General features: G+C 46.3%; 4 protein-coding genes across 8 annotated transcripts in view; 2 read left to right on the forward strand and 2 right to left on the reverse strand.

Annotated features, from left to right (window-relative positions):
• LOC6730588 overlaps window positions 1-18,430 on the forward strand; it is a 48,390-nt gene extending 29,960 nt beyond the window's left edge. For 3 of the 5 annotated variants that reach the window (XM_016179379.3, XM_016179380.3, XM_039298599.2), the window contains exons 3-10: window positions 12,486-12,695; window positions 12,849-13,799; window positions 14,209-14,550; window positions 14,840-15,525; window positions 16,096-16,234; window positions 16,676-16,800; window positions 16,998-17,387; window positions 18,294-18,430. In XM_016179379.3, the coding sequence (XP_016023030.1) occupies window positions 12,504-12,695; window positions 12,849-13,799; window positions 14,209-14,550; window positions 14,840-15,525; window positions 16,096-16,234; window positions 16,676-16,800; window positions 16,998-17,387; window positions 18,294-18,423 (2,955 nt within the window). In that variant the 5' untranslated portion in view covers window positions 12,486-12,503 and the 3' untranslated portion in view covers window positions 18,424-18,430. The remainder of the gene's footprint in view (window positions 1-12,485; window positions 12,696-12,848; window positions 13,800-14,208; window positions 14,551-14,839; window positions 15,526-16,095; window positions 16,235-16,675; window positions 16,801-16,997; window positions 17,388-18,293) is intronic. The other 2 variants (XM_039298601.2, XM_039298602.2) reach the window with 2 other exon arrangements.
• On the reverse strand, window positions 6,740-23,101 carry LOC6730587 (rab3 GTPase-activating protein catalytic subunit). The gene is made up of 5 exons (XM_016179205.3): window positions 21,621-23,101; window positions 21,356-21,528; window positions 7,787-8,316; window positions 7,493-7,722; window positions 6,740-7,439 (listed from the first exon to the last, which is right to left on the reverse strand). The coding sequence occupies exons 1-5, from the start codon at window positions 22,935-22,937 to the stop codon at window positions 6,939-6,941; spliced, it is 2,751 nt and encodes a 916-aa protein (XP_016023032.1). The 5' UTR covers window positions 22,938-23,101; the 3' UTR covers window positions 6,740-6,938.
• A 140-nt stretch (window positions 23,102-23,241) lies between these two features.
• LOC6730590 (myb/SANT-like DNA-binding domain-containing protein 4) lies at window positions 23,242-24,448 on the forward strand. The gene is made up of 2 exons (XM_002077733.4): window positions 23,242-23,719; window positions 23,881-24,448. The coding sequence occupies exons 1-2, from the start codon at window positions 23,359-23,361 to the stop codon at window positions 24,273-24,275; spliced, it is 756 nt and encodes a 251-aa protein (XP_002077769.1). The 5' UTR covers window positions 23,242-23,358; the 3' UTR covers window positions 24,276-24,448.
• Window positions 24,449-24,554: 106 nt separating this feature from the next.
• On the reverse strand, window positions 24,555-26,112 carry LOC6730591 (cytochrome b-c1 complex subunit Rieske, mitochondrial). Its single transcript, XM_016179204.3, has 3 exons — window positions 25,914-26,112; window positions 24,978-25,357; window positions 24,555-24,849 (listed from the first exon to the last, which is right to left on the reverse strand). Exons 1-3 carry the CDS (start codon window positions 26,005-26,007, stop codon window positions 24,631-24,633), a joined length of 693 nt encoding a protein of 230 aa, XP_016023035.1. The 5' UTR covers window positions 26,008-26,112; the 3' UTR covers window positions 24,555-24,630.
• Between the last annotated feature and the right edge of the window lie 953 nt (window positions 26,113-27,065).

The raw sequence follows: 27,065 nt of genomic DNA on the forward strand, positions 1-27,065 counted from the left end.
GCAATCGGCGGCCCTCAAATTGGATGGTAGTCAATGTTTGTGGCCTCGTAAAATCTAATTTAAATGCAAACGCAAATGTCAAAATTGTAGAATTAAAAATCACATTCGGTTTGATTCGGGCAGACAGACGAACCAGCATCCAGCTCAACTATTGCTCATGGGGACTGTCTGTAGCAGCAAGCGGTAGACGGGGCGTATACGCAACATATTTTCAGCAAACTGTCACATCGCGTATACGCAATCAGTCGGCAGTCAGTCAACAGGATGCCACATATTGGTAAAAATTCACACGGATAGTAAAGTCTAAAAAAAAAATAAGAAGGCATGAAGGGAAATCTAAAAAGCGTCGCTGGAAGAGATACCCTTCAGTAAAACTTAGGTAAAAACTAAATAGGCTTCAGTATTACATTGTATTACAAGTTGGTCTGAGCATTGATTTGATAAATTTATGACATGCTCTTTAAGCATTCATTAACTCCTGCATACCCGCCGTCCAGCAGGGTATTGTAAAAAAAATAACGCAAATCCCTGGTTATCTGCGAGATGCGTTTGAAAGGTTTTTACATCAAACGTCAACTATGTTGATTGAACTGCCTGAAAGCTGTACACCTCTCATTCTCATCCCCTGATCCAGGATACATGTACCCGGTAACCCATTTGGGTGGCCATCAAAAATAACAAATTTTCACCAATGGCAAGCTAAATTTCATCAATATCAAATGCTGAGCGACCAAAAAAGTCTCAGACAAATATTGAAAAATACTAAAAAGTGTCAGGTTTTGGGTGTCATCGGATTATAAGCTTCATGATGTCGGACAACCGGTTTAAAGTTGAGAAGTTATAAATAAATTTTTAAGCGAATATCTCATGGTTACTGCAAATATTTCATTACAAATTGAAATTCGAAAAGTTTCATTTATGTGCCATGCGGTTTGTGTGCTTAAAATGTATACCTTTAATTTATGCGCAGACATCGAGCGACAGGAAGGCAGCCAAAATTGCAGCTCGGGTCGCAAAAAGAGTTGGCAAAGAGTCCAGACAGACATTCTCATTCTCATACACACACACACACGCACGCCGTTGCACAGGAAACGGAAACGGAAATATGCGCAATTTCTCAACAAGACAGTGTCTGCAGCTAAAACAAAAAGGGAGCTAAAGCGCCAGAACAGGAACTTCTCCTTGTCATTTTCATTTCTTCAACTTTCCTCAGAAACGGCAGAAGTTTTCCTCACTGTTTGAGTTCGCCTCAAATGTTTCTTTGTCTTGAGCGCATTTTTAATATCAAACAGGATTTGCCGAATGGAAAGTAAGTCATAGAGAAACTTTATATAATTATGCAAGTGTCTGATAAAACTGTTGGAAGTGTGTGCCGGCAATTTATGCATAATTAAAACTTGAATTTGCGGTTTTCGAGCTGGCGCTGCGTTGGAGTGTACTTTTCGAATACTTTTTTAAATGAGTTCGGAAACTGTTTTGTTGACTCTGATTAAGATTTAAAATTTTCCATTAGCTTCATTCAATTTAACCATCAATTGCATCGCATGGAAAGTCTTTTCGTAAATCGCTCTCAATTGTTTGCCCTTCCACTTGAGCAAATTAATTGGATTTGTCAATGGCACTTGGCCGGGGTGTGTGATTTTATGCTTTTGTCAGCCAAGTAAAATTTTGCCTTTTAAGCATTTGTGCAATAAATAAACTGAGAATCATATCTTGTCAATTATTGTGCAGCCAAGACTTTTCTTCGGCAAAGCGATGAGCAATTAGAGATGATTTGCCAACATTTGCATTTGGCACTTGGGTCAAATGCACAATGAAGAAGTTAATTCCCGCTCTGCCTCCACGTTTTCCCCAGCTTCTTCCATCCATACAATGGGTCATAAAGCCAAGTCAAGCGATTTGCTCGCAGCAAGTAGCCAAAAGCAGAAGCACAGCGAAACCAAGAGCAAAAGCAACTCCAAGCTGCCGGGAATCTCAGTTGGTGGCGAACAATGGACGGCGATAAATGGCAAGTCGCAATAACATTAACCGTTAGCCAGGCCCTCCCCCCATTTCCTCCTCTTCTTCTTCTACTTCGAGCCAAAAATGCCCAGCTGACCCAATTCGAATCGAGGCGCGTTCCCAGCTAACTCTCGACTTCAACTCTTTCAAACGGATCGGATTCAATCGCCGCAGCAACAACAGCGCCTATTCCATTTTGTCTCTGCTCCCATATTTGGAGCAGGCGCACACACACACACTCTCAGAATGTTGGGGAGACAGTACACTGAGAGAAACTATAGGAGGATATGAAGAAAAGATTAGAGCATGTTATATTACTATGCTCTCAGCTTAAGCAACTCAGCGCATATCAATGAAAATAAAATATATTTAAGAGTACTTTTGGCCACATTAAATTTTTTTGAATCTGAATCAGTTTTCTCCTTGTGTAGTGTTGTATGCCCATGCTGGCACTTATTCCACATTGTCTGCCCCCCACACACTCCCCTCGTCCCCTTGCCCACTGTTTGTGTGGCAAGCCGCTGACGTAATTTACTTGAACATCGCCAAATGCATTTCCTATTAGAGATGGCCAAGTGTCTCTGGCAAACTGGCAGTAAGGTGCGTTCGTCGTTACGCAAAAACTCAAATGGCAAAACTGAAAATGGGTCAGTGATGGAACGAGTTATGATGAGCTCGTTTTGCGGTAAGTGGGTTACACTACTGTCTTACTGTGATTAATTGGATGATTTAATCTTAGTGTGCTGTTTCATCTAATAAAATATCGTAGTATCAGAATATCTATATGCATAATGTAATATAAATAATATGTTAATGACTTCTATTTGATTCCCATCGCTGTTGCAGAGCAGCAATGTTCAAGTAGCCGAAAATCTGACCGCAGTTAACTTGGCGCAAATGTTTGCCCCGTTCCTTCGGCCAACAGTGCGTATGTGTGATGTTGAGCAAGTACATACGTATCTATATTTGTCCACTGCCTTTGCGGTTGTTGTTGCTGTTCGGCTCTTCCAATTGGATTTCCAATTCCGTTGACCAACTTTTTCGTTGAGTTCTAGGCCCGGGCCGTTTTAGCCTTAACTTCTGCTTTCTGCTTGCCAATTTAATTAGCCATTAAAAATGAAGATGTCGTGCGTTTAAGCGGCAGCGAAATCAACGGCCACGCGCCGTATATTTTCCATAAATATTTTGTCTGTTCCGCCGGCACACATTTACAATATTTTTATCATTAAAAAAGAGATGCCCGTCGTGGCGGATAATTTATATTTATGCCGCATCGGTCGGATGGCAGCGAAATTTACGCAGATTTCTTTGTGCCTCCGCTCGACACTTAAATTTATTTATGCTGATATGTGAGATTCGCTTCATCATCATTTCTCCGCCTCCCGAGTATCTGCCACTTAACACCTTTCTGGCAGCATCTGCCGCCGCACCCAGCCACGTTAATAAATGTCGGCCCCTCAGCCTCCGGACTTCTGGTGCTGGCCCCATCATCCAGCACCCATCTTCATCCCATTTTCCTGCCATGGCAACCTCCTGACAGATGGGTTGATCTGCGTGGCCTTAACTTCGCCCTCGGTCTGTCTGCCAAGGAACTGGCGAAACTGGAGGCGATATTACAAAGTTTTTAAAGCTTTAAGCCGGGCGAACGGTGCCCATCCAAATTGCAAATATTTGCTCCGGGCGGGGGAGGGAGAGGAAGAGCAACCAAACAAACAAGGTTTACAAGACTCATATCAATAATCCCATTTTGGCAGATTCTCTGGGTTTCACTTGAGAAACTGGAAAATCGGCTGAGCGAGGAAGAAGTAATGTTTCGCCAGCAGTCAAGCCAAATTAAATTTGTTTGCCACTTGCACCGACATGACAGCAGGATAATTCAGCGCAAGATTGAAAGGCCTCGAAGTTTTCATTAATAAATTTATATTTAATAAACTGTATAAATACAATTACTACGAAATAATATCCAAAGCAGTCCGTCAAATGAAAAAATTTTGGTTAAACTACAAGTCATTTAAGTTAAGGTCACCTAATGAAGCGGATGTTGCTTTAAAAATATTAGCAGTCAATATGTACATTTTTGATAGCCCAACCCTGATTTACATATTCCCATATAAAGAAATGATTTCATTGGAGCCACAAAAAATGTACGAAGGCGTCTCCATCAGCAACCCACACAGAAAATTTCCATTGTTCAGCATACATCATTACGTTATATGGTATATACAAAGATCCATCAGAGTGGCTAATTGCTGGCAAACAATTGGCATCTTCAATTACAATTATTTGCCATCACTTTGCAGGGCTCAAGTGGCAATAGTCTGGCTGAAAACGTGAAAATACGGGTGCAGGTGGGCCACTTGAGTCTGCCTACGAGTATTCATAATTTAAGCCCATCTCCTTACTTATGCATACGACAACAGGTAAATTTGTAATAAGCCGCTTAAGACGCGTGCTCCCCCAGATTGCAGTCACATATTCACGAATTTACATACTACATATGAGTATAAACAGGTGAGATGACAGAAAAATATGAAAGAAGACTTCTTGTAATCCCAACCGCCTTCACCAGAATTCGCCTGATTTAAGCGTAATTTTCCATTTAATATGAGATTTTCCTGCAGTTCCTATGGGGCTTATGAGGTAAGATGCTCTCGTTTGGGGAAAAGGATATCTGTGGAAAACGAGAGCTCCCACTCAACATAATACTCAGATAAAATCCATTTAATGAGTCTTTAATTATTTGCATCTTCAGAAATTCCAATATAAGAGTATTTGGAGTTCCCGCAGTTGGTGTCTCCTATATTTTCCAATGCGCTTTTCTTTTTATTACTTACTTTTAATTATTGAGTGGTGAAACTTATAATCCCCCTCAGTTTTTCGGTTTTTTCCGTTCGTTTTCGTTTTCAGCAATGAATATGCAAATTTGTGCAGCTTAGCGGCCTCGTGGATGGTGGATGGGGCTGGGCTTACTTTGCTGGCTTCCCATGGATATCCCACTATGCCCTATTATTATTTAAGGTCTCTGGCACTTGGCAAGGCCTTTGCATATTTTATTATGAATTTAAGAGGGAATTTCGAGCTGAATTACGGACTGTGGGCGGGGCAGTGGACGAGTGCTTATCACTGCAGTTTGTTGGCTGAATAATTCATGTACCGGAGGGCAGTGCAATCGCCCCTTTCTGGGAAAAGGACTTTTATGATTTTTATACTCCGATTTCCTCCATTTCATTCCGTTTCCCAGTAGAAGTTCAATGGAAAATTGAAAATCTCAACGAGCGACTGAGTGTGTGTGTGTGTGTGGGCTGCTATAATTCAATTTGCTGAGCAAAATAGTAAAAAAGTGGAAAATAGAAAAAGTTTCATTAAAATTCAACTGCATCAGCAAGATTGTAACATCCACACAGACAAACGAAGGTGGACCACAAAACCGCCAGCAAATCAATTGGAAGCGAACTCCACTTTTCACTCGCCCTTCGAATTCGACCATTTCATGCCAAATTGAATGCAAGAATTTAATTAAGCTCGCTCTGCCTTTTTTTCCCATATTATTTTATTGCACATAAACAGAGCACATATCCATATCCCGGCTGCCTGTATGAATATCATTTGCAATATGTTTGCCTTACTTTTGTATGCACAATTTGTTCTTTGATTTATTGAATGGCCACTAGCTATGAATCCGCAAAAGCAGCCAACAATAAATTCATCGAGTTGGTCCTTCGGCGGTTCGACTAATGGCGTCATAAAACCATTTGCAAGGTGTCACTGCCACAAATAGCGAAATGGATCCAAGCGATTCTGTTGGCCAAGGGAATCTGATGTATCCACAAAAGGCAAGAATAGCTTTCACCTTGATATCAGATGTTGCTAATAAAAATCAGCCGTCCTTGAAATTACTTCCTGACTTGGCAGTCTTAGGCATTTTCCAGAAATAACTACTTAATCTGCATCCACACTATTCCCAACAAGTCTAAGCCTTTAAATGGAATGTGTGGAAGCCGGTTAGTGTGGCACTAACATCCAGCAGATGCCCTGCATTTGAGCACCGGGCCAAGTGCAGCGAAATGCCTGGCACTCACATAATTCCTGCCCTCAAATGCAGTTAATACAAATTAATTTTACACTCTTACATTTTCGGTTGGCCAAAGAGGCGAGAAATGGTAGTTTTTGCAATGGCAATGGGGGGTAGTGGGTGGGCAGTGGAATAGTGGTGCTGGAAACATTGTTGCCAGCTTTATGAGGCAACAACAGGCACAACAACCGACATGTACACAAAACAATTATTGCCCGTAGGTAATTTAGTGGAGAAAACATTACCAGCAAACCCGAGGAGCAAACGAGCCCGGTAGAGAAATGTTTCATGTCTGCCAGGTCCCTCGATGCCACCTCTTTCTCCAGCGATTTCTGGCCCTCCTCCTATTTCTTCTTGGCTGAAGTGTGCGCTTAAAATAATTCCAGTTAAACATGGCCCACAATTTGCTTATGGCCCCGACCGGCATTTCCTCGCAATTCGGGAATTGCCTGGCCAAAGTTTGCTGGTCTAGGAAAAGTAGCAGAAGAGCTTTCCTCGCTTTCCTGGCCTGTCATTCAAGCGGAGTTTCCATGCGGATTTCTTTTGGCCCCAAGACTTGCGGCTGCAGAAGTGATTATGTGATTATATGAGGCCAAGATCTCAGAGGGCAATTCCCTGAAAAGATGGAGCTAAGAGATTGGTAGGAAATGTTGTTCAACAATGTGCTTGATTTTCTGTACGTTTATTTCTTTACATAGCACCAATAACACCAATTTGAGTAGCATGATTATTACTAAAATATAATATTTTGTGTAGAGTTACAAGATGAAAATGCATGCCCATTTCATCTATTCTGCTTTTTATAATTGTGAGAATGTCTAATTTGATTAGATTTATATAACTTAACTACTTTATATGTTTTGACTTAAACAAACGCCGTACTTTCTGTAAACGCTCCACAAAGTCTCAGCTTCTCCCCGGTTACAATGGCCCTCATGAACTGTGGGCCCAAATATAGACCCTTCTCTGTGGTCTTCGTGTCCCCATCCAACCGAATGATGTAATCCTTGCTTATTAGCCGCTCCGCCATGTCCTCCTCTAGTTTGGGTATGAGTATGTCATACAAAGTGCCATCGCCAGCTGCAGTCAGTCTTCGATTTACAATAGTGCAACAGTTGTCATTGCGAAGGATCTCCTCGAACTGAAGTTTCACTTGCTGAAGGGAGCTTCTTTTCGGATATCCCGATAGCTGTTCGAAGCACTTGAACTGGTAGAACCGACGCTCCAATTCGGCCAGGTCATCCAATAAGGGTTTTACTGACGGAAGTTCATCCGATTGGGATCGTGAGAGACGGCACAGATCGCTGAGAAGTTTCTCGATCTGGGGGCTGAACAAATCTTCCAGTTTGGCATTGCTTAGAATGTCCTGCAAATATTTGCTATTAACAAAGAATCTTTAAAAAGTTCCAAGTTACTTACAGCTAGTTTTAGTATTGCTGAATGCAGTAGGGGAATTATGGTCAGATTGTAAATCTCATGCATTTTTCGGGTCTCCAAATAGTGAAGAACTTTCAGAGCTTCGTTGGTGTCGTCGAATAGCCTTTTTTGCCTGCTAACTGGAACGGCTTGAGCCTGTTCCCAGACCTTCTGCCAGGTGTTGCCCTCAGTGGTCATCCGAATACTAAGTTGATGCTTCACCTGGCCCAGTTCTTTAATAAAATAAGTTATTGAGAATGATAAATGATTCATCCTTATCAAATGTTAATCACGTACCATCAGTGACCTCCTCCCAGTCTTTGGGGCTGTACCAGCGTATAAAGTCCTCCATGATGCCCCTGGGATTGGCGGCCTTGAAGGCTTCCATATCGGACAGCAATGAAGTACACATCATTTGGGTGGTTAGGCCCGAACCGGGTCCCAGCTTAAGCATAACTTCGGCGTCGTCCTGCAGCTGATCCTCGGTCTTTGGGACGGGCTCCTGGGTATCTGGGATATACAGATATTCATCGGGCTCATCCAGCAATCGCTCGTTGTTCAAACGCCTGAGGCGACCCTCGGGTTTCAGACTAAGAACTGCTTTTGTGGGTGAGCCCGCACCGGCAGTCAGATCGTCGCAGTCAAAGAACTCGCCCTCGTCGTCGTCCTCATCCTCTTCCTCCTCGGAACTGGCTTTTCCCACCATTCCCTCGGATTTTCTTTTGCTATTCGCCTCCCGTTGCACGCGACGCTCCACGCAAACGTTGAGCATCTGTAGTTTCTGGTGGAGGAGGCAGGTGCGCGTGTCGGGAAAGCCAGCGGAAATTCTGGGGGAAATCCAGTGAATTCGAAGGTGTTAGCATGTTGAGAACAACAACGGAGGTGTTGATACATTCACTTAATTAATTAGGTTTGTGCCGTTTGGTTTCGTTTATGTGCCTTATTGGATTCTTTCCTTCATAGATATTTAACTTTAAAAAAATTCTTCTTCTGTGATTGCTTTAGTGCGGAATAAAGTGGTGTGCAGCATTTATAATCTTAACTTCGCTTCTTCCTCGAATCACAGTGCTCAAGTTTAAGATTTCATCGTCTTAATTTATGCTCCAACCTTTTCATGGCTGGGCCAAATCTTCCACCGCCTTGTGGGCATATCAGTCACATTCTTGGGGCCAATCTCAGTCGCCGTGACAATAAACCCGACAAAGGCGGCCAAAAGCGAGCTCTCTGGGCCAAGTCGCCACGCATACATCAGGGCAAACTATGGGAGGGTCCCACGTACAGACACATACGAGTATCTATCCCCTCCTGGTAAACCAATTGATATTCACGCTCATCATGGCTGTCAACGCGTGCGTGGCCCTCTGGTCTTGCATAGCCAATAAGCCCGAGAAGTGGAGGTGACTCAGTCCCCAGAGTTCGGTGAACTCTTGGAGCAGAGTAGGTTTGGGCTCGGCAACATGGGTCCCCTTAATGTAGGGGGAAGTGAGTTATTTGGACCAGGACAGTGGCTGCCTGTTGGGCAACCGAAAAAGGGGAGCCCTGCAGCTCATGCAGCTCCTGCACTTGGCATTTGCATAAAAGTTGCCTTATTAGTGGCTGCGTGGACAGCTGCAGCGCAGGAGCAGCTGCTTAAAAGGTTTTTAAAGTGGCTAAAATTGCACTCAACTTGGCAGCAGGCGACCGAGCAAGCTAGCTGACAAATGGCTCTTGGCTTTTATTGACCCAATGTTGGCCACTTGACAATGCCCCGCTCTCTAGGCATTTGGCCACCTCCTCGACACGCTTATTTTGGCTGCACTGAAATAGGAACATCAAGTGTGCTCCAAGTCATTAATTCTATGTCTATTTCTGCCCGGTTCCCCACCATCATCATCGTCCTGGGGGCTGCCCCAATAAACTAGCCCGAGTTACGTTTATTTTTGTGTGGCCAACAGAACAATTCAGTCGGCTTCAATGGCCAAAAGGATAAGCTGCGGTTAAATGGCAATTGTTTTTTGGCCTCAGAGCCAAAATGGAATACTAAAGCCGGAATATTTAAAAGGGGATTTTGTCAGGGGATTTTCGAGGAATTTATGGGATAATTTAAGCGCTCAGAAGTGCGACAACTTAACTGTATCAATTATTTAATAATTTAAAGTGATTTATTATCCTAAACAAATTAGTTGAACTCAAAGCTGCGAGACCTTTTCAAGGGATTGCAACCCTTTCGACGCCGCGGCGAAAGTTAATTCTCTCCTGCAAATGCAAAATTAATATGCCCCGAAACGGCTTCAAACTTCATCGGTTCAAGCTCAAAAAGCAACCCAGTTCATGGGGCTGCTCTCGACTTAATTCCTGTGGCCAAGCTGACCCAAAAAATTATCGGCCCACGCACTCACACCTGGCCAGCACACCAATCCGACCCGAAAACCAGCCGGTGCTATATATAATCCCATCTATATATAAACTTTTCAATTGACAACTTTTTCTGGCGAGAGCACGGAACACAAAAAACAAACTCACTTTTTCCAACCTCAGAAATTCTAATCCACTTAAATGCTTAACAGCATTATGTGACCTTAAGCCCACAGCCGCCCCCGAGCCACGCCCACAAGAAGAATGCCCGGCTTTTGGTGAATAAAACTTCAATTAAAACATTTTTGCGCCTAGAGCTGTGCGATGGGACCAGAAGATTGCCCAACTTGGCCCGAAAGGCAGGTGGATGAAAAAATCTAGCCAAACAGAAACAGAGAGGAAAAAATTAACCGCTCGACCATTGTCTAAAAATGCAAATTTGCCAACCGGCGACCGCCGAAAATAAAAAAGAGTGAATAATTATGCGGTCACAACAAAAGAAACAGCCACCGAGTGAGAGGAATAGGAAAATCATTTGCACCTCTCAAGTTTTTCGGTTGAGCGGACAAAAAGGTGCAATTTCTGAAATACCCTGGACTGGCCTGAGTTAAATCATAAATATATATTTAAACTATAAATATAATAATGATATACAAAGGTTGGAGGAAGTTTTCAATACAAGTTTTAAGTTGAAGTTCTTGTCTTCTGATTAGATTTCATCCGCATTTAAATAGCCCAACCTTTCAATTGTAAAATTTAATTTAAGTTGTCTTTTTTGAGTTGGACTGCAACTGTGCTCCATTCGATTTTCATTTATCCAGTCGCACTGCATTGCCTCCTTTGTTTTCCCGCTGCAATTTTCGCACTTTCCGCGCATTAAAAAATTTAGTGATGCAATTAATACGCAGAAGAAAACAACAAAAGGCGACGCGTCTCTCGAATGAAAGAAAGGGAATAAAATGGTGCAAGAATTTTTTAATTAAATTTGCGGCCAGACAGCTGAGTGAGAAATGAGAAATGGGAAAGAGCCGGACGAGTGGGGCTAGTGCACAGTGGAGCTTGAAATATATTTCAGCCCGCTCCTTTTTTGCGGATTTAGCCACGTAATGCAATTTATAAGTTGAATTAAGGAAGAGACAGAGCCCAGCAAAAACCCCCAATTGCCATGAAAAATGAAGTCAGGCGCAGCGGACAATTGAAACATCAACCTCAAGAGCCGCCGCCGCCCGCGGGGATGTATCTCATGGATTTCGGATTTGGGGGCTCGGGTTTCGGATTCAGGGAGGCGTGACACAGCTGCCGAGATGGAGGAAAAACTATCAATCAAAAGACAAAATGTTGATTATTATTTGGAATGCAGCGGAGCGTGCAGTTTAATTATTACTCTGCGGTTTATCCGCCAGTTGCAGAGGAGCGAAAAGTGGACGGGGTACTTTAATTTGCAATCGAGTAACATCTCCATAAACTTCGGCTTTGATTTGAAATTATACGGGAAATCTGTACTGTAAATCTATTTGATTTGATTGATTAGGGCACGAAAACGATGCACAATTTTTCTGCGTTTCATGATTTCCTCTAATTTGATTAATATATTTTGCATTTTTAAACTCACTCAATCAACATTGATTTGGCCATGGAAGAATGGCAGGCAGTTCATTCACCTGTGCCTGTCCATCTGAAATTTCTGCTTGAAATCACATAATATAACAATGATCTGCGGAATAAAAACTGTCTCAGACAATAACAAGCGAAAGAGGAGAAAACTGTGTGTCATCATAACTCATGATTATGCAAAAAGGTCAACAGCTTCTCTGCTGACCCTTAACTCATCGTCCATTGTTTACTTTTGAGGGGTTCAAAAGGGGTTAAAGGCGAAAAATGCTTGGGTGGTGTTAAGGGGGCAGCATCACGTGCTTGGCTTTTTTATGATGCGGCCAAATTAAATTAAATGGCCAACAAAAAGCTGCGCCGCGCAACACTTTTTTATTTGGAGCGTTTGGCGGCGGTTCCCTTTTTGAAAAGGAGTCCCCAAAGGGATGCAAAGGATTTACTTTCGCTACGTCTTGCTTACCCTGTTTTTTATGCCTATTTTATGGCCGAAAGCGGAGCGGGAAAGGCCAACTGAAGCACCTCGTTTGACAGGCGCAGCCAGGCAGACTGGCAAATTAATCAAAACTAAACAGCCCCAAGGATCAGATCACTGGAATGGGCTGCGATGGGATGGCATAGGATGGGGCTCCTCTTTCACGCACTGTTTGCTGTCTAACGAGCATGAAAATGAAATTGAAAGTAGCCTGCCAAAACTGATTGATTAAGCTTGCCCACTTGCACTTCCCATGCAGTGAGAAAAACATCACAAGTCATTTGTGTGCTAGTAAAATAATGTATGTGCTATCTATATAAATGGTTTGAACATTTATTGAGATTGCTTTGCATTTCTTTCTGTGTACACTTCTACTCGTAGACACTTACCCCAATGCCAATCCTTGACCAACTGACCAGTGAAAGACACTAGAAAAGAGGGGGCGATTTGCCTGCCAGGCGACAGTATTAATTGGGTAATTTATTGCCGGACTGGCCCAGACAACCTTCACTTTTTCACTGAGCCCCAGCAGGATTCAGTCTCTCTAACTGAGCGCCGTCTTCTCCCATTTACTTGCAGCTCTATGCCGGCACCAAGATGAGACCAGGCCGAACGACAACAGCTTTACCAGCAGCGACCACGCCCCTGCTCCTGCTACTCCCACTTATCCTGGGCAGGCTCCACGTGGCCCACGCCCAGTGTCCTTGGCAGCGGGATGTGCCCGACCTGCAGACGAGCTGCATCTGCGCCTACAACCTGGGCAGGGAGCTATCCGTGCAATGCGATCAGGTGAGAGTTGATTTCTCATTCTATACTACAATAGTATGCAAACCTAATCTGGTGCGGAATCCAAGTAGATCTTTAAGTCCGGTTAAATTCCTTCTTTTGGGCCAACAATACTTAAGTGGTTGGTTGTACAACCTTTTAATCCCTCTTATCCAGGTGGACTTTTCGCAACTCCTGGATGCGATGAACACCCACGCCCGCCTGCAACCCGTGGATTTGCTGTACGTGAACAACTCCACGATTTCCGAGCTGCCCAACGCCGTTTTCAGCAATTTGAGCCTGCACAATGTGCAGCTCTCGAGCTGCGGCATCCAGAGAATTGCGACGGGTGCCTTCAAGGGCCAGGAGTCGGTGCTGCGGAATCTCAATCTGCAGGATAATCTGCTGGCCGACGTGCCGGTGGAGGCGCTCAAGGTCCTGGGCAAGCTGAACCTGCTGGATTTGTCAAAAAATCAGCTCAGTCACATTCCCGACGACGCCTTTGTGGGTCTGACAAAGCTCTCCACCCTCAAACTGAACGATAACAATGTCACCCTGGCCAGCAATGCATTTAGGGGGCTGGAGCAGAGCCTGAAGAACCTGAATCTGAAGGGCACGAAGCAGCGGAAGGTGCCGGAAAGTATTAGGGGCCTGAAGAGCCTGGCCTTCCTCGATCTCTCCCAGAATGGCATCAAAGAACTGCCGGGAGCGGGCGGAATCCGGGTCTTTGACGGTCTGGACGCACTGACTGCCCTGAATCTGGAGAGGAATCTCATCCAGAGCATCGGTGAAACGGCATTTGCCGGCGTGCGAAAAACACTAAGCTCGCTGAGTTTGCTCAACAACCTGCTGGCCGAATTTCCCATCGGAGCCGTGCACTCGCTGAAGGAGCTGCGTGTCCTGGACATTGGATTCAATCTGCTGACCAGCCTGCCGGAGGCCGCCTTCCGGGGCAATCCGGGCATCACCCTGCTGGCCCTGGACGGAAATCCACTGAGCAGCGTGCCCGAAGGCGCCTTCGCCCACCTGAATGCCACACTCCGCGGACTCTCCCTCGGAGGCAGGTTCCTCCACTGCGACTGCAAGCTGCGATGGGTGGCCGAGTGGATTCGAAATGGCGACTTGCAGGTGAGTGCATCCTTTTAAAATCGAATGCAATCCGAAATTGTAACTAGATGCCAGACAAATCCTTTCAAATTAACTCCGACCAATCTTCAATTTGCTGAAATACCAAACTCTTGAAAGCTATCAACTTCTGAACAAATATTTAATGGAATATTTTACCGGGCCTTCTTACATAATTCAATGACTTCAACTTGTTTCAATTTGATACAAAAATTTCTTTAATAAATATCAACGACCAATTCCAGCATCCGTAGTTCCCACAGTCCTTTTTTTTTGGTTTCCTCGATAAAACTTGTTGTCAAATGGACCATTTCCGATTGGATCTTTTTGCAAACTTGCCAACGTTCGTTTCATTAACTGTGTTTTGGTCTGGTTTGCTTTGCACACCCAACACCACCCCGCATGGCCTTAGGTTACATCGCGCGAACGGAATCCCCAGTTCTGTGGCACCCCACCTCGCTTCCGGGACCGAGGCTTCTACTCCATTCAGCCGGAGGAGCTGAGCTGCCCGGACATTGCCGATGCGGCCCTACGTGGACCCGTCGGCCTGGCCGATAACCTGAAGCCCACCCTGCCCTCGTCGCCCGACTCCGTGGAATATGAAACGGGCACGGGCACGGGAACGGGTACAGTGGGCACTGGCACCGCTGCCTCTGCTCCGGTGACCAGCAGTGTGAGCACCTCCACCTCGACGACAACACCCACAACAACCACAACGACAACCACAGCGGAGCCAACAACCAGGAGGAGCACGGTGAGTGGGCAGGTGATAAAACCGGGCGGCATCGTTAAGTTAACAATTGCGGGAAAATAAAATGCAAATAAAAGAAAGGGGGTAGTATATCATGGTGGCATAAAGTGTCCGTACATTTGCGGTTCCTCGGCGACACTTTGTCAAATAAATCAAGAGACATTATTCGCACTGGGTTGATGGGTCCAGTGCTTAAAGTACTCTTAAAATAAACATACATATTTGATTGAGCTTTGAACTTTTGAATTCTCACATATGATATCTATACATTTTCCCATACTAACTCCAACAGACTCGTCCTCCGACCAAGTCAACTACAGCGATATCGGCCACCACAGCCTCGCCAGCTTCCAATCCCCCGGTGAATGGAACGGGCACAGTTCAGGCCACCTCCATCACGACGAGCAGCAGCTCCTCCTCCTCATCCTCCACGTCCACGGGTCACGGCAACGGCAAGCAGGCGCCGGGATGGCGCCAAGGAGTGACCAATGGCAATGGCAATAGTGGAGTAGGAGGAGCAGGAGGTCTGCACAAGCCGCAGAGGCCACCACTTGTCCTGGGCTATCCACCGCAGAGGGGCACTCGCATCGACGATGCCAACGAAGTGCAGGTGAAGCACGCCTTCCGCCAGGATAGCTCCGTGATCATCCAGTGGGACTCGGACACGGCGAATATCCTGGGATTCCGCGTGGTCTACCGCCTGTTCGGCGAGAAGGCCTTCAAGCAGGGACCTCCGCTGGAGTCCAGCGAGCGCGAGTTCAAGATCAAGAATGTCCCCGCCCAGGAGTGCATCATCGTGTGCGTCATCTCGCTGGAGGAGCTCCACGTGACCCCGGAAACGGTTCCCTACCAGCAGTGCCGCGAAGTGAGGACTGTCGCCTCGCAGGCCTCCAACATGGACAAGATAACGATAGCGGCCAGTGCGGCCATTTGTGGCACCATCATTGTGGCCGTGATAGTCTTCATCGCTGCCAGCAGGTGGGTTTCCTCTGTACTTTGAATACTCCTTCTCCCCTTGCTTCCCTGCCAACCAAAGAGTTATTACCCAACAACTGAGCCACTTTGCTGTGCAAAGTGGCTGGCTGATTTATCGCAGGTCCTTAAGTCGTTGCCACTTTCCTATACAGTATACAGTGTATTCTTGCTCCATCGCCCTGCGTGGAATTTGTTACGCTCTATATAGTATCTTTGCACTTCATCATCTTTCGGTGCAACCCATTGTACTCTGCCAAAGGTTATTGTAATTAGCTTAGGAAGGTTGTTAAGATTATCATTGGCTTAACTTGCAAGAAAAACAAGGCTTATGTCAAACACACATATGCCCTCATAAATTTGGAGGAACTATGATGGTTTCTTTTGTTTCATATATGTTATCTACACTTTAGTTATGTGAAATGTAGTTTAATATGCCAAATCGCCGTTTAGAACTGTTAAACGCTTCTCAACTAATTCTGCCGAGATAAATGATGCGATTACTTGTTTGGCAGGGTATTTAGGACCCCCACTTCTTGCCGAGACTCATCCTTGCTCCGTTTGTTTCTTTTTCAGACGCTCCCGCAAGCTGCAGAGCAGCCAGCAGAAGAGTCCGCTGCCAATTGGAGGTCTGCCCGTTAATTGCTGCGGTCCGACCGGTTCACCGGGACCACTTGGCTCCATTGCAACGCTATCGGCATTTAACAATCACAAGGTGAGTAGAAACCCCAACCTCCGCCCTCTGGGCCTCCACTTGGCTTAGCTCGAGGAGGAGCTTGCCAAGAAATTGTTGCCACTTCTGGCTCCCGGCTGGCTGGCCAACTAAATAGCTGGCTGGCTGGCTGACTTTCTGTCCGGACTGGCGGGTAGCTCGCTATCTTGGATGGGGAACTTAGTCCATGACTACGGGAAATTGGCAGTAACGCGATTTGATGACTGTTGATTGTGTTTATGGGGGGCAGCACATTAAGTGGAGCGCGGCTCAGATAAATAATGCGAGCGAAAAAGTATTTCAGATTGGCAATCTTCCGTTTTCGCTTTTTGGCAAGGCTGCTTTCAAAATAATTAAGTATGAGAAGGTGGGAAAATCGGTAGATGAGTGGGGAAATGGAAAGTTCTAAAGACTTAAGTCTAAGCTTCGAAATCTGCTTTTCAGGAATGGGACCAAGTGTCGGCGTACAGTGGACGCTCGATACCGCGGCCGCGCATATATCCCGTAGAGCAGCCGGATGACATGAGGAGCCACTTCTCCGGAATGCCCGGCAAGGTGGGCAAGTCAAGGTGAGTCGACTTTTCAACCTTCTGCAATCCGCGGCGAACCAAACATTTGCTTGCCCTGCATTCCGAGCCTGCTGCATTATTTACACTTATTATTTATTTCGTTCGTTCGATTCCATTGTTTCATTGTTTGATTATGCATTACACACATGCCCACGCCCAAAAACCACAACCACACACCCACTCACACGCAACTACAGTAGATCCCTGGCGGACGGACAGTCGCAGCACAGTTTCTCGAACAACTCGCACCGCGGCTACCTGGGCAGCGCCTTCCCCTCGAACCTGGTGAACTCCCGGCCGGAGCTGCGCCAATCCCGCCAGTCCCTGGCCGCCGCCTCGGAGCGCATGTCCCGTGCCTCCTACGCGGGATCCATTCACGGCGGCAACGGAGGAGGCGGTGGCCTGGGCGGAAACGGAGGCGGCGGAGGCAACGGGCTGCCCGTGAGCAGCCTGATGGCCATGAGCGGAATGGTGGGCGGCGGCGGACCGGCCAGCATCGCCTCCAGCGCCCGGCGATCGCGACCGCGCTCCAGATCCCGCGAGCAGCTGAACACCACCCACATACATAACCATCGACCGGGAAGTCGGTAAGTAGAGCACACAGCTCCCAAAGAGTCGAGATAAACAAACTAATTAAATGGAGCTCACACCCACTAAGAGATCGTCGTAAAACGCTAATCACGGATTACAAATCACACACCCCAACAATTCAAACACTTTCAATTCTTTCTTTTATGTTTCTGGTTTGCGACTTTTGCGTTGAAAGTTTCTTAATTCAATGGCTTTCGTTGGTCGTCATTTTAATTAGCTTTTTTATGATTGGGGTGGAACCGTCTCCTAAAATTTCAATGCCAAATTTAATCGCGAGTTTCACAGAAGTCGTGAGAAAAATAGCCAGATATTGATTAATGAGCCAGTTGTTTATCAAACACCTTCGATTCGTGTGCGCTGTTTCACACTTCACCTTGAACTTAGAGGATGACTACATCTAGATACTTTTTGATTGATGAATTCTTCTTGAATTCTCAGTTTTGCTTACTAATAACTTGTTCAGTCTGAGTACAAAATACCCTATGTACTGACTTATTTCACATTGATTAACTTGGCTAACTTTTCCAAGCCCGAACTGAAACACTTTCGAACTGCTTCCTCGCTTTACTTTCAGCCTTGATTGGCAACTATCCATCGCCGCAATCAAATCGCATCAAACTTTCATTGATGTGTACAAAAATTCTGTAACTACAGTGTGTACATGCATTCCTTTCACCACTAACTACTAACCCAAAGGCCCCCTTCCCCCCAGCCCCACTGTATAAATTTCCACTGATTCCATTAATTTTAATTGCGTTTCGCTTCGATTCGAGCATTTTTACTGTTTTGCCGCACAAACGCATTGGGCAATGCGTCAGTGTTGCACGAGTGAATCTCTGATATAATCGATACCAACTACCAACCAACCGTCTGGTTGGCTGGCTCTTTGGATTGCTTTGCAGATACTCGCAGGCGGGATCGACGCACACGCTGAACAACTACTGCGATACATCGGACAACTGGACGGATCACGACATGGACATCTATATGGCCCGCAATCCGACGACGCGCAACGGTTTAGTGCCATTATGAGGGCGACTCACGTTGTCCTGATATTTCAATGTTGTATTAAACTGGGACGGCATCTTCTGACAATATCTGACGCCGACCATTGAGGGGCACGAGGGCAGGGGGCGTGGTCGGCGTCAGCAACAGCAGCAGCAGCAGCAACAACATCAGCAACTGCAACATCAGCAGCATCAATTGCAACAGTTGAGGAACGAGCGACATCAACAACGACACAGAAACAATCAGCAATGGGAGCAGCCATATCAGCCAGCACAGCAGCAACATCAACGATTACAATACTATATGCCGCAGACGGAGCGCTGCACCTCGCCCCCCGACGTGGTGCCCCGAGCAGCCAATTTCCATAATAGCAACACCATCAGTACTGGCCGCAATGACAACAGCAACAGCCACGGCAGCAGCAGCAGCAACACATCCAGCAGCAGCAACATCGCCCAGCAGCAGCAGACGCCGCTGGCTGCGATGACAGCAGCGCTGGGAGATGCAACTGCAGCAGCAACAGCAGCAGCAGCAGCCGCATCAGCCAGTGGCATCGTTGTCGAGAACTATTTTAACGAATATGAACGTCAGGAAATCATCTATCATCATCCCACAAGCAGGCGGAGCAGCAGCAGCAACAGCAGCAGCAGTAGCAACAGTGCGGCTGCAACACGCCACGTTCCCCGCAGCAACGCCTTCCGTTTACAGCTACCCGCAATGGCAACGGCCACGACTAACAATATTTTATATAATATCAGTAATAAGCATGGTGCAACCGGCCACAACGGCAGCATCGGCAATTATAAGGCGCATACGTTTAGTGATAGCTGTAATTGTACATGTAATTGTAGTCTAAGCGAGGAGGAGGAGATAAGCCAGGAGACAGCCGCAGTGACAGCAGCAGCTGGGGAGGATGGGGAGCAGGCGGGCTCATCCTTGGCCAGCACCTCAGTGTCGAGCATAGAGCAAGTGCAGCAGGGGCAGGAAGTGTCCTTGTCTCTGAACTTGACATTGGCTGATGCTGCTGCGGGGGCAGATGCTGCTGTGGATGCGGCAGACGCATCTGCAGACAGGGCCGAGCTGTGAGTGCAGCTCCTTGATGCCGCTGTTGTCACGGGGCCTCTTGGAATTCTAAGATCTGCATAATGCATTATAAGGACACGGCAGACGTGGAGGTGTAGTACAGAGGATAGATATTTTTATACGCTGTTTAGAGTGCAATAACACAACTTTCCCCAGTTCTTTCCGCAGCAATCGAGGAACTATAGTACATCTTAAGTCAATATGGTACTAAACCCCACTTAATAGCTATTAAACTAACTAATGACTAGCGCGTAAGGAGGCGGGGTCGTTGGGCGCTGGGATAGACAGGCATAGAAGTCGCTGAGAGAGCACAAAAGCAATATGTACATAGTCTAGAATGAGCAACAGCCAGTCCTATAAGGTGTAGTTAAGCCGAACGTAATTCAAAGTTTAAAGGTTTTCAAGGTAGTTAAGAGCCAAATAACCAATTGCAGTAGGTCAAATTAACTTTTCACACACTTTCAAGCATTCCCACAACACTCTCTAGTCTCGAACTCTTATCACTTATCATTTCTCTCAATTCATTTACTTTCACACTATGTTCGTCTGTCCCAGCCCCGAGCTAATCACCCATTCCAGTAGTTTTGAAGCAACCAAACCATTTACTGCCTTTAGTTTAACTCACATTGAAGTCAGTTTAGATTCAGCTTCAGTTTCAGTTCGAAATCGATTTTAAGTCTTGTCTTGTTTTTATTTCGTTTGTACAGAAGCTTCAATCGAATATTTGCGTGCTAAGTTCTGTCTTATGTTTATGCTTTCTACTTTCAGTAAGATTTTAATAAAATAATATATTACACTTCTTTGGTTTTATTCACACTTTTTGGTTTGTATTGCTTGCTAGTCGAGCGCCTGTATATGGATGTATATAGAAATTTGTAGGCTTAAGCGTTTGAAACGATTTGGGTTCATCATTATCATAGCCTTACCATTATCATTGTCGTTGGAGGGACGCGTCCGGACAAACAGTCCGGTCCAGTCCGGGCGAAACACAGTTGACAGTTAACAATATTTAGTGCCCGTGGGCGGGGCTCCCGCTGGGAGCCACAACAAGTCCATGTCTGGCACTAGATACTTAGTGCAGTAAGCTAATATCTACTCTATACTCTACACACTAGCCCTAAGGACCAGTTGTAGGCGAGGCTTTGAGCATTAGACCAGTAAGCACAATTTAGGTGGAAAACGGGAGCAATTATTTAGAACAGAAGTAAGCAAATACTCCAATAAACCTAGGCAATAAATTCAGAGAAGAACAAACTAAATATGTTTCCGTTGAATGTTTCACTTTAAAGCAAGCCAATGAGAAGTAGAGGAACCAATATCCGCAATTAGCCTAAGAAACTTTAAATCAAATTAGTGTTAGCAATTACAATTTAATTCAACTGCCTTAGCACACTGAGAAAAATGAAGAACGAAACGGGAGGAGAGCACGTGCTTAAATTTAGTTTAGCTGCACTGGAAGATAAATGGCAACCGAGCGATGAGCAATATTAACGATAATCGGTGACACCAAAACTGCCAGCCACAAAAATATATATGTACATCCTCCAACTAGGAGAACAGTGGAGCACTTCACCCAAAAGGAGATCCTCTCTAGCATAACACTGAAAACGAAGACACCAACCGATTTTGAGGAGATAACACCACCAATTCAACGCAGTTAGAGTTATAGTACACGATCCCATATTAAATGTGCGTTATACTGTTAAATGTAAATCCAATTCAAGTGTTAACTTTGCGGCTTCACAGATTAGCAACTAAATTTACTAGACAATTTACGAAACGTTTCGTTTTTGGTCCTTAGTTCGTACGCATCAAGTTCCGAATAAAGCATATTTTTGTTACTATCTGTCGGCTGACATGGCGTTTTACTTACCCGGGCACTGTGAGCGAGTTATCCCACAGCAAACGGAGCTGGCGGGTGAAGGCCGCCCACACCTGGGCCATGCCCTCGACGCTGCCCAGGTGGGCGTGGCAGGTGGCCAGCAGGCAGCTGAGGCGACAGACCAACGAATCGGGAACAGCACTCTTAATCCGCATGGGGTCGAACTGAAAAATGGCAAAAATGAGGTAAGATGTATAGTTTCTCTACAAAATGATTATTGGATTGCTAGACTAGAATTTCTGGGAGCTACACTCACCTTATCCGTAAAATTCTTTTTGGCGTAGGGGAACAACGCCATCTCGGGATGCATATCGGGGAACAGATACGCCAAGAGCTCACTCAACTCGCTTTCGGTCATGGGACCAGGTAGTCGCTTAGTTAATCCCGCCTGCGCCGGCAACTCAAAGCTGCGTTCCCTACGCTTGGTCAGCTTGTGCTCCGTGATGCGATCCAAGGGATTGGACGCGGCCTCTGCTCCGCTGCTAGTGCCGGAGAAGTTTCTGCCCACAAAGGACTCCAGGGACCTGGTAACCTCTGCCACCGATTGGTAATCCCTCAGGCAGCAGGAGAGATAGGAAGAGGCCTCAACCGAAAGGTAGATCTTACCCAGCGGAGCTTTGGTGGGCACAAAGTCGCTCCTCTGTTCGCTATCGAAGGCCACGTGCTCGGACAATTCTGGCCAGGTGTAGACCAGGTAGATTTCCGTGCGGGACTCTGGCTTATAGCCATGTGGGAGGGCACAGAACTGCTGTATTTCCAGGTGCGACACTTCTCCATCCACTACGATATCCTCGGAGCTGAGGCCGTGGTCGAAGGGCACGTACATGGGCATACGGATGCGCATGGTGTCCAGAGCGTAGGTGGTGCACACTGAGATCATCGCCGCCTGGGAGTAGGAAGTAGGTACCTTTTCCCTGAACAGGGTAAGCAGACCCATCAGAAACCGACATTCTGGCGGGGCTTTCTCTAGTCCAATCAGCCTGAAATTGGTCCTCAGAGCAGGCGCCAGGGCCACGCCCGTGAAGTAATTCCATTTGGGATCGTAGATCTGGACGAAGATGGGCACCACGCTCTGAACTTCGGCAGAAACAACAGCGACGGCGCTCAGGAAGAAGTTGAACTCCGAGGTGGACTTCATGTAGTTGAGAGTGGGATTCACGGGGTGCAGGACAATGAACCTCCTTAGCCCGTAGATCCTGGCCAGAATGTGCAGCTCCTGTGAGCTTCTTATTGGAGGACCAAAGCTATTCCCAGTCGACATGAGATCATGGTGGCAACTGGTGCGTTGCAGGCAGGTGCTCTCCTTGGCCTCCGCTCTGGCGAGTTCCTCATCCTCCAGGATGGCCTGGTGATACTCCACCTCAATGCCATTCCTCAACATGTCCAGCCTTTCCCGCTCCACCTTCCAATTGCAGCTGAAGATTTCTTCGGATTTGAGATTTCTGGTCTCGGAATCCGCCGATACGTCCCATTTCTGGAGGATCTCGCCCAGCTGGGCATTGAACACCTCCCAGTCGGAATCCGCACTAAAGTTCTCCCGGTAAAACTCGTTATCGTCGATTTCTTCGGCCATTTTACAGGAATTTTAACGCGTAAACAAAAGACAACAAACTTAAATCGTAGACAACAATGGACAGCGTTGCCAGAGCGTTGTGGTCGTCCATCAGCTGATTGTAAGGGCTTCCATCGGAAAGAGTGTTGGAAATGAGCCAAGTTATTGTTATTTACTTAAACTTAAAAAAAACTTAACATCTTATTTGATTTAAGTTGCCTGAAATAGGTTTTAAGTTGGTAAGTGTGCTGCAGTGATTCATTAATTATTTTGATGGAGTTAAGTATTTTTCCTAACAGACCGCCGAATTTAAAACTTTTCTTGTCATCCATCCCTGCCTAACATCAAACGATCTGGCAACGCACGACTGGCAACCAAACAGCTTTTTGTTTATCAAACTGTTTATTTTGTCTTTGCGAAGGGAAATTGAATTATTTACGCAATGCTTGCGACCAAGCGAGTAAGGGCCCGTGCGAAGAACTTCACCATCGAGGAGGAGGAGATCCTGGAGAACCTGATCCTGGCGCACCGCGACGTGATCCGCAACAAGCAGAAGGATCCAGCCATTTGGCGAAAGAAATCGGAGGCGTGGAAGCAAATTGAGGCGGACTTCGCCATTCAGACCGGAGTGGAGCGTTCTTGGCAGGCTCTGCGGGAGAAGTACACCAACAACCTGCGGCTGATGCGAAAGAACGGAACACTGAGTGACGAGGAGGCAAAAATTGACAATGCGCCAGATTCGGGGCAGAATTTGTCCATTTCGGGAGTTTCTTCGCTGGCTGCAGGTGCTGACAATGAAGAAAGTGAGTAAAGGATGACCGGATCACATGGTAGTTGACTAGATTATAAGCCTTTTCCACAGATCATCTGTACACGATGACATTTGTACCTCAATAATCTTACCATGATAGGTTCTTCTACAGCGTTGTCTTCATCTTTGATAAACTCTAAAAACATCTTGCAGGTAGTGCCTATTTCGAACCAGAGTTCAGCCGAAAAAGCCTCAGTAGCGACTCTACCGAACATAAGATCGTGCCAAGTAACTCAAGCTATGCAGTTGACAGACCAACCTACTCAGCTCTGAATGCAAATGACGGGTCAGTCGGTGTGAGCTCAGAAGAGGATGCCGCCAATATCCTGCAGGATGAAAAAGTCGCTCTGATCAGGCTGCAGCAGGAGTTCTACCGATGCGAAAACGCCCGGGCAGCCGAGAAGCACAAGCTTGAGATGGAGAAGCAGAAATACGAGCTGGAGCAGCGAAAGGTGGAGCTGGGGAATATGCGCCTGAAAAACGAACTTCTCGAAGCGGAAATACTCGAAAAACAACGTAAAGTCGGGCCAAGCAACGCTTCATCCTAAGGAGTTGCTAGCTAGGATAATTTAATTAATTCCTGTCCTTATAATGTCAGTGCTCTTCAGTAATTACTATAGTTCAGTTAAGGGAAACATAATCGAAAGAAACTCATGATTTCAAACCAGAAGCAAACATTTACATCTTCAAAAGATTTAATAATGTCTGTCACAATTCTAAACATTCGTCTACAATTTAACAAGTAAGCTGGATTTAGGCGGCTGCACTTAAGCCCTTCACATTTATTCCTCCTCAGTTCGAATGAATTGCTCGTTTATGCTCGGTCGTTCTGTTTGGTTGTATTTATTAATTTACATCGATCCATTCACTATGCAGTTGGGGGCTTAAACGATAACAGCTCCTCTAGCCGACCACGAGGAGACCCTCGTTGGGGAACTCGTGGGTGGGCACCTCCAAGTTGAGGGGCGCGGGTCCCTTGCGGATCCTTCCGGAGGCGTCGTAGTGGGAGCCGTGGCAGGGGCAGTAGTAGCCACCCCAGTCGCCGGCGTTCGCGATGGGCACACAGCCCAGATGCGTGCACACTCCGATGACCACCAGCCACTCGGGCTTGATCACACGTTGCTATAGGAGAAATGAAGAAAGGAGCATGAGCGAACTTCCCAAAGGTTATGGAATTTAAATAGAGTGGGCTGACTTCAATGGCTGGCTTAGAGAAAGCCATTCGAGCCGACCCACTCCACGGTACCTACATCATCAGCCTCCGGATCGCGCAGCGTGGATGTGGGCACATTTCGCTCGGTCTCGATTTCCGCGGCCGTGCGGTGGCGGATGAACAGGGGCTTTCCGCGCCACTTGAAGGTAACCGACTTGCCCTCCGGGATGTCGGACAGTTTGATCTCGATCTTGGCCATGGCCAGCACTTCGGCGGAGGCGCTCATCGATCCAATGAAGGTGTTGACCAGGCCCTTGGCCGCATAGGCACCTCCCACGGCTCCGGCGCCGACCATCAAGTAGGAGAAGGCCTTGCGCTCCTCGGCGGTGTCGTTGCGACGACGGCTGTCCTTCACGGAGTCCCGACGGTATGCCGAGAAGTCCGGCACCTGCAGGTCGGTGTGTGCCTGGCGGTTGGCTGGAAGGAAAGAGGGAATCATTAGTTATCCATTGATCGAAGTGCAGAGGTTCTAAAGATCCTTGTGATTGTTTGCAGAGCGGTGTTTCTGGTACGGTAATAGATTTTCTGTGGTGGGCAGTGAAGAGTGTAAACAACATTGTTTTGGGGTTGTCAAGGCTGAAGGTATAGCCTTATAGCCGACACGGGGCATCTTGGGCCAAGTTGGGATAACTTGGCGTCCCTTGAAGACAGAGGTGCCAAACTTCGCATGATGGTATCCCTGGTCCCAGAGGTAGTACATTCCAAGTTTGGCAGGAACCGAAGGACTATATCCACCAGGTCCGATGTAAATTGCAGGTTCGCTTGTGAGCCAGTGATTGTTGTTATTGTACGAGGTTATGTTGAAATTACGTAAGGAAATTTGCCAAATCGCCGTGAAGCCGAGTGCAAATCGTGTCCTGGCGGCATTTCCAAGCTTTTATTCAACTTTTTCCGCCTATTTCCCGATCCATTCATTATGTAATGGTTGTGTTTTCAGCTGGCAGCTCCATGAATTCGCCTCGCAGAGCCTTACCCATCGAGTTGACGGCCACGCCGCTCGCCTTCAATCCCGTGGAGAGGACCTGGGCTCCGCCTCTGACGTAAGCACGCGACACGGCGTTCATCATTTTGTATGTTTTCCTATCAAATTAAATGATCACGAAAATTTCGACGTTTGTCGTTTTCGTCTGAGAACAAGTGTGACCGCACTCAAGTGATCGAAAAATACCATACAGCCTGCAAATAATACCACAATATACCAGTATAGTTCAGAGGATTACCAGGGCTAAGGCATCATTTTAGTGCTGCCAGCTGCATGCATTCTCAGAGTTGCCACTACGACTGCTCAATGTCAGGAGCTGGCTGCTATTACAGCTCAGTAACGGTTTTTCAAATTGGTTTATAAAATATTAAATCATTTTTGGAACAGAGTATTGTAGTTTATTAAACCACCCCGCAGTGCATAAAAGCTCTTATCTTAATTTGAATTGATATGCATTTCACATTGAATGGATAATCCTGCGTCGAATTAAATTGCATTTGTTTCACCTTGCCATTCAATCCTTCATCCCCTTTCGCTTTCCCTCAAAAGGTGAGGAGGCTCAGCTTCCACCCTTCGCATTCAAGTGCAAACTACCTTTCTTTTCAATTGGGAACTGCAGTGGCATAGACTTAGCCCAGATGAAAAGGGGTTTCCATTGCAAACCGGTTGGTCAACGCACCACCGAGTGGAGAACAAAAGACGAGGTCCAACCACCGAACGGACTTTCACTATCCAGTTTTTCCACTGCACTTTTCCATTTTCCCCCGGGCAGCATCATTATGATGTCATTGATTGGACTCGGCTGGATGTTTCCTATTTTATTCGGGGTGGTTTCTCTCAGCCTAATTAATAAGCTGAGCTCCTGAATTGGAGATGTGCCTCGGGTGATCTCATCCAACGCATAAAATGGCAATAAAAACTGCATAAAAAACAGCCGATGTAGGGGAATTTGTTATGCGCATAAAAGTTGGCCGGCCGAAATTTGGCCAAACTTTAAAACCAAAAAAGCGGCCGTGGCAGCGGGGAAAACTCTCCCGCAGCCGGCTGAAATGTAATTCCTCTGGCGCCAGTCCTGTGATTATCGAAAGTAGTTCTTTTTGATGTCGAAACTTTGCTGCCACCCACTCCGCTCCTGTTTTCTCT

This window comes from Drosophila simulans, chromosome 2L (genome assembly GCF_016746395.2).
Source record: "Drosophila simulans strain w501 chromosome 2L, Prin_Dsim_3.1, whole genome shotgun sequence".
NCBI classification, from domain to species: domain Eukaryota; kingdom Metazoa; phylum Arthropoda; class Insecta; order Diptera; family Drosophilidae; genus Drosophila; species Drosophila simulans.

Bases quoted from the DNA above. Each gene is read 5' to 3' on its own strand.
- LOC6730590 (XM_002077733.4), top strand. From the start codon at position 23,359: ATGCTTGCGACCAAGCGAGTAAGGGCCCGTGCGAAGAACTTCACCATC. The intron at 23,720-23,880 runs GTGAGTAAAGGA...AACATCTTGCAG, and splicing joins AGGTGCTGACAATGAAGAAA to GTAGTGCCTATTTCGAACCA.
- LOC6730591 (XM_016179204.3), bottom strand. From the start codon at position 26,007: ATGATGAACGCCGTGTCGCGTGCTTACGTCAGAGGCGGAGCCCAGGTC. The intron at 25,358-25,913 runs GTAAGGCTCTGC...CTTTCCTTCCAG, and splicing joins CGTGGCCGTCAACTCGATGG to CCAACCGCCAGGCACACACC. The intron at 24,850-24,977 runs GTAGGTACCGTG...TTTCTCCTATAG, and splicing joins GCGATCCGGAGGCTGATGAT to CAACGTGTGATCAAGCCCGA.
- LOC6730587 (XM_016179205.3), bottom strand. From the start codon at position 22,937: ATGGCCGAAGAAATCGACGATAACGAGTTTTACCGGGAGAACTTTAGT. The intron at 7,723-7,786 runs GTACGTGATTAA...ATTTTATTAAAG, and splicing joins CTGGGAGGAGGTCACTGATG to AACTGGGCCAGGTGAAGCAT. The intron at 7,440-7,492 runs GTAAGTAACTTG...AAATATTTGCAG, and splicing joins CAGCAATACTAAAACTAGCT to GACATTCTAAGCAATGCCAA.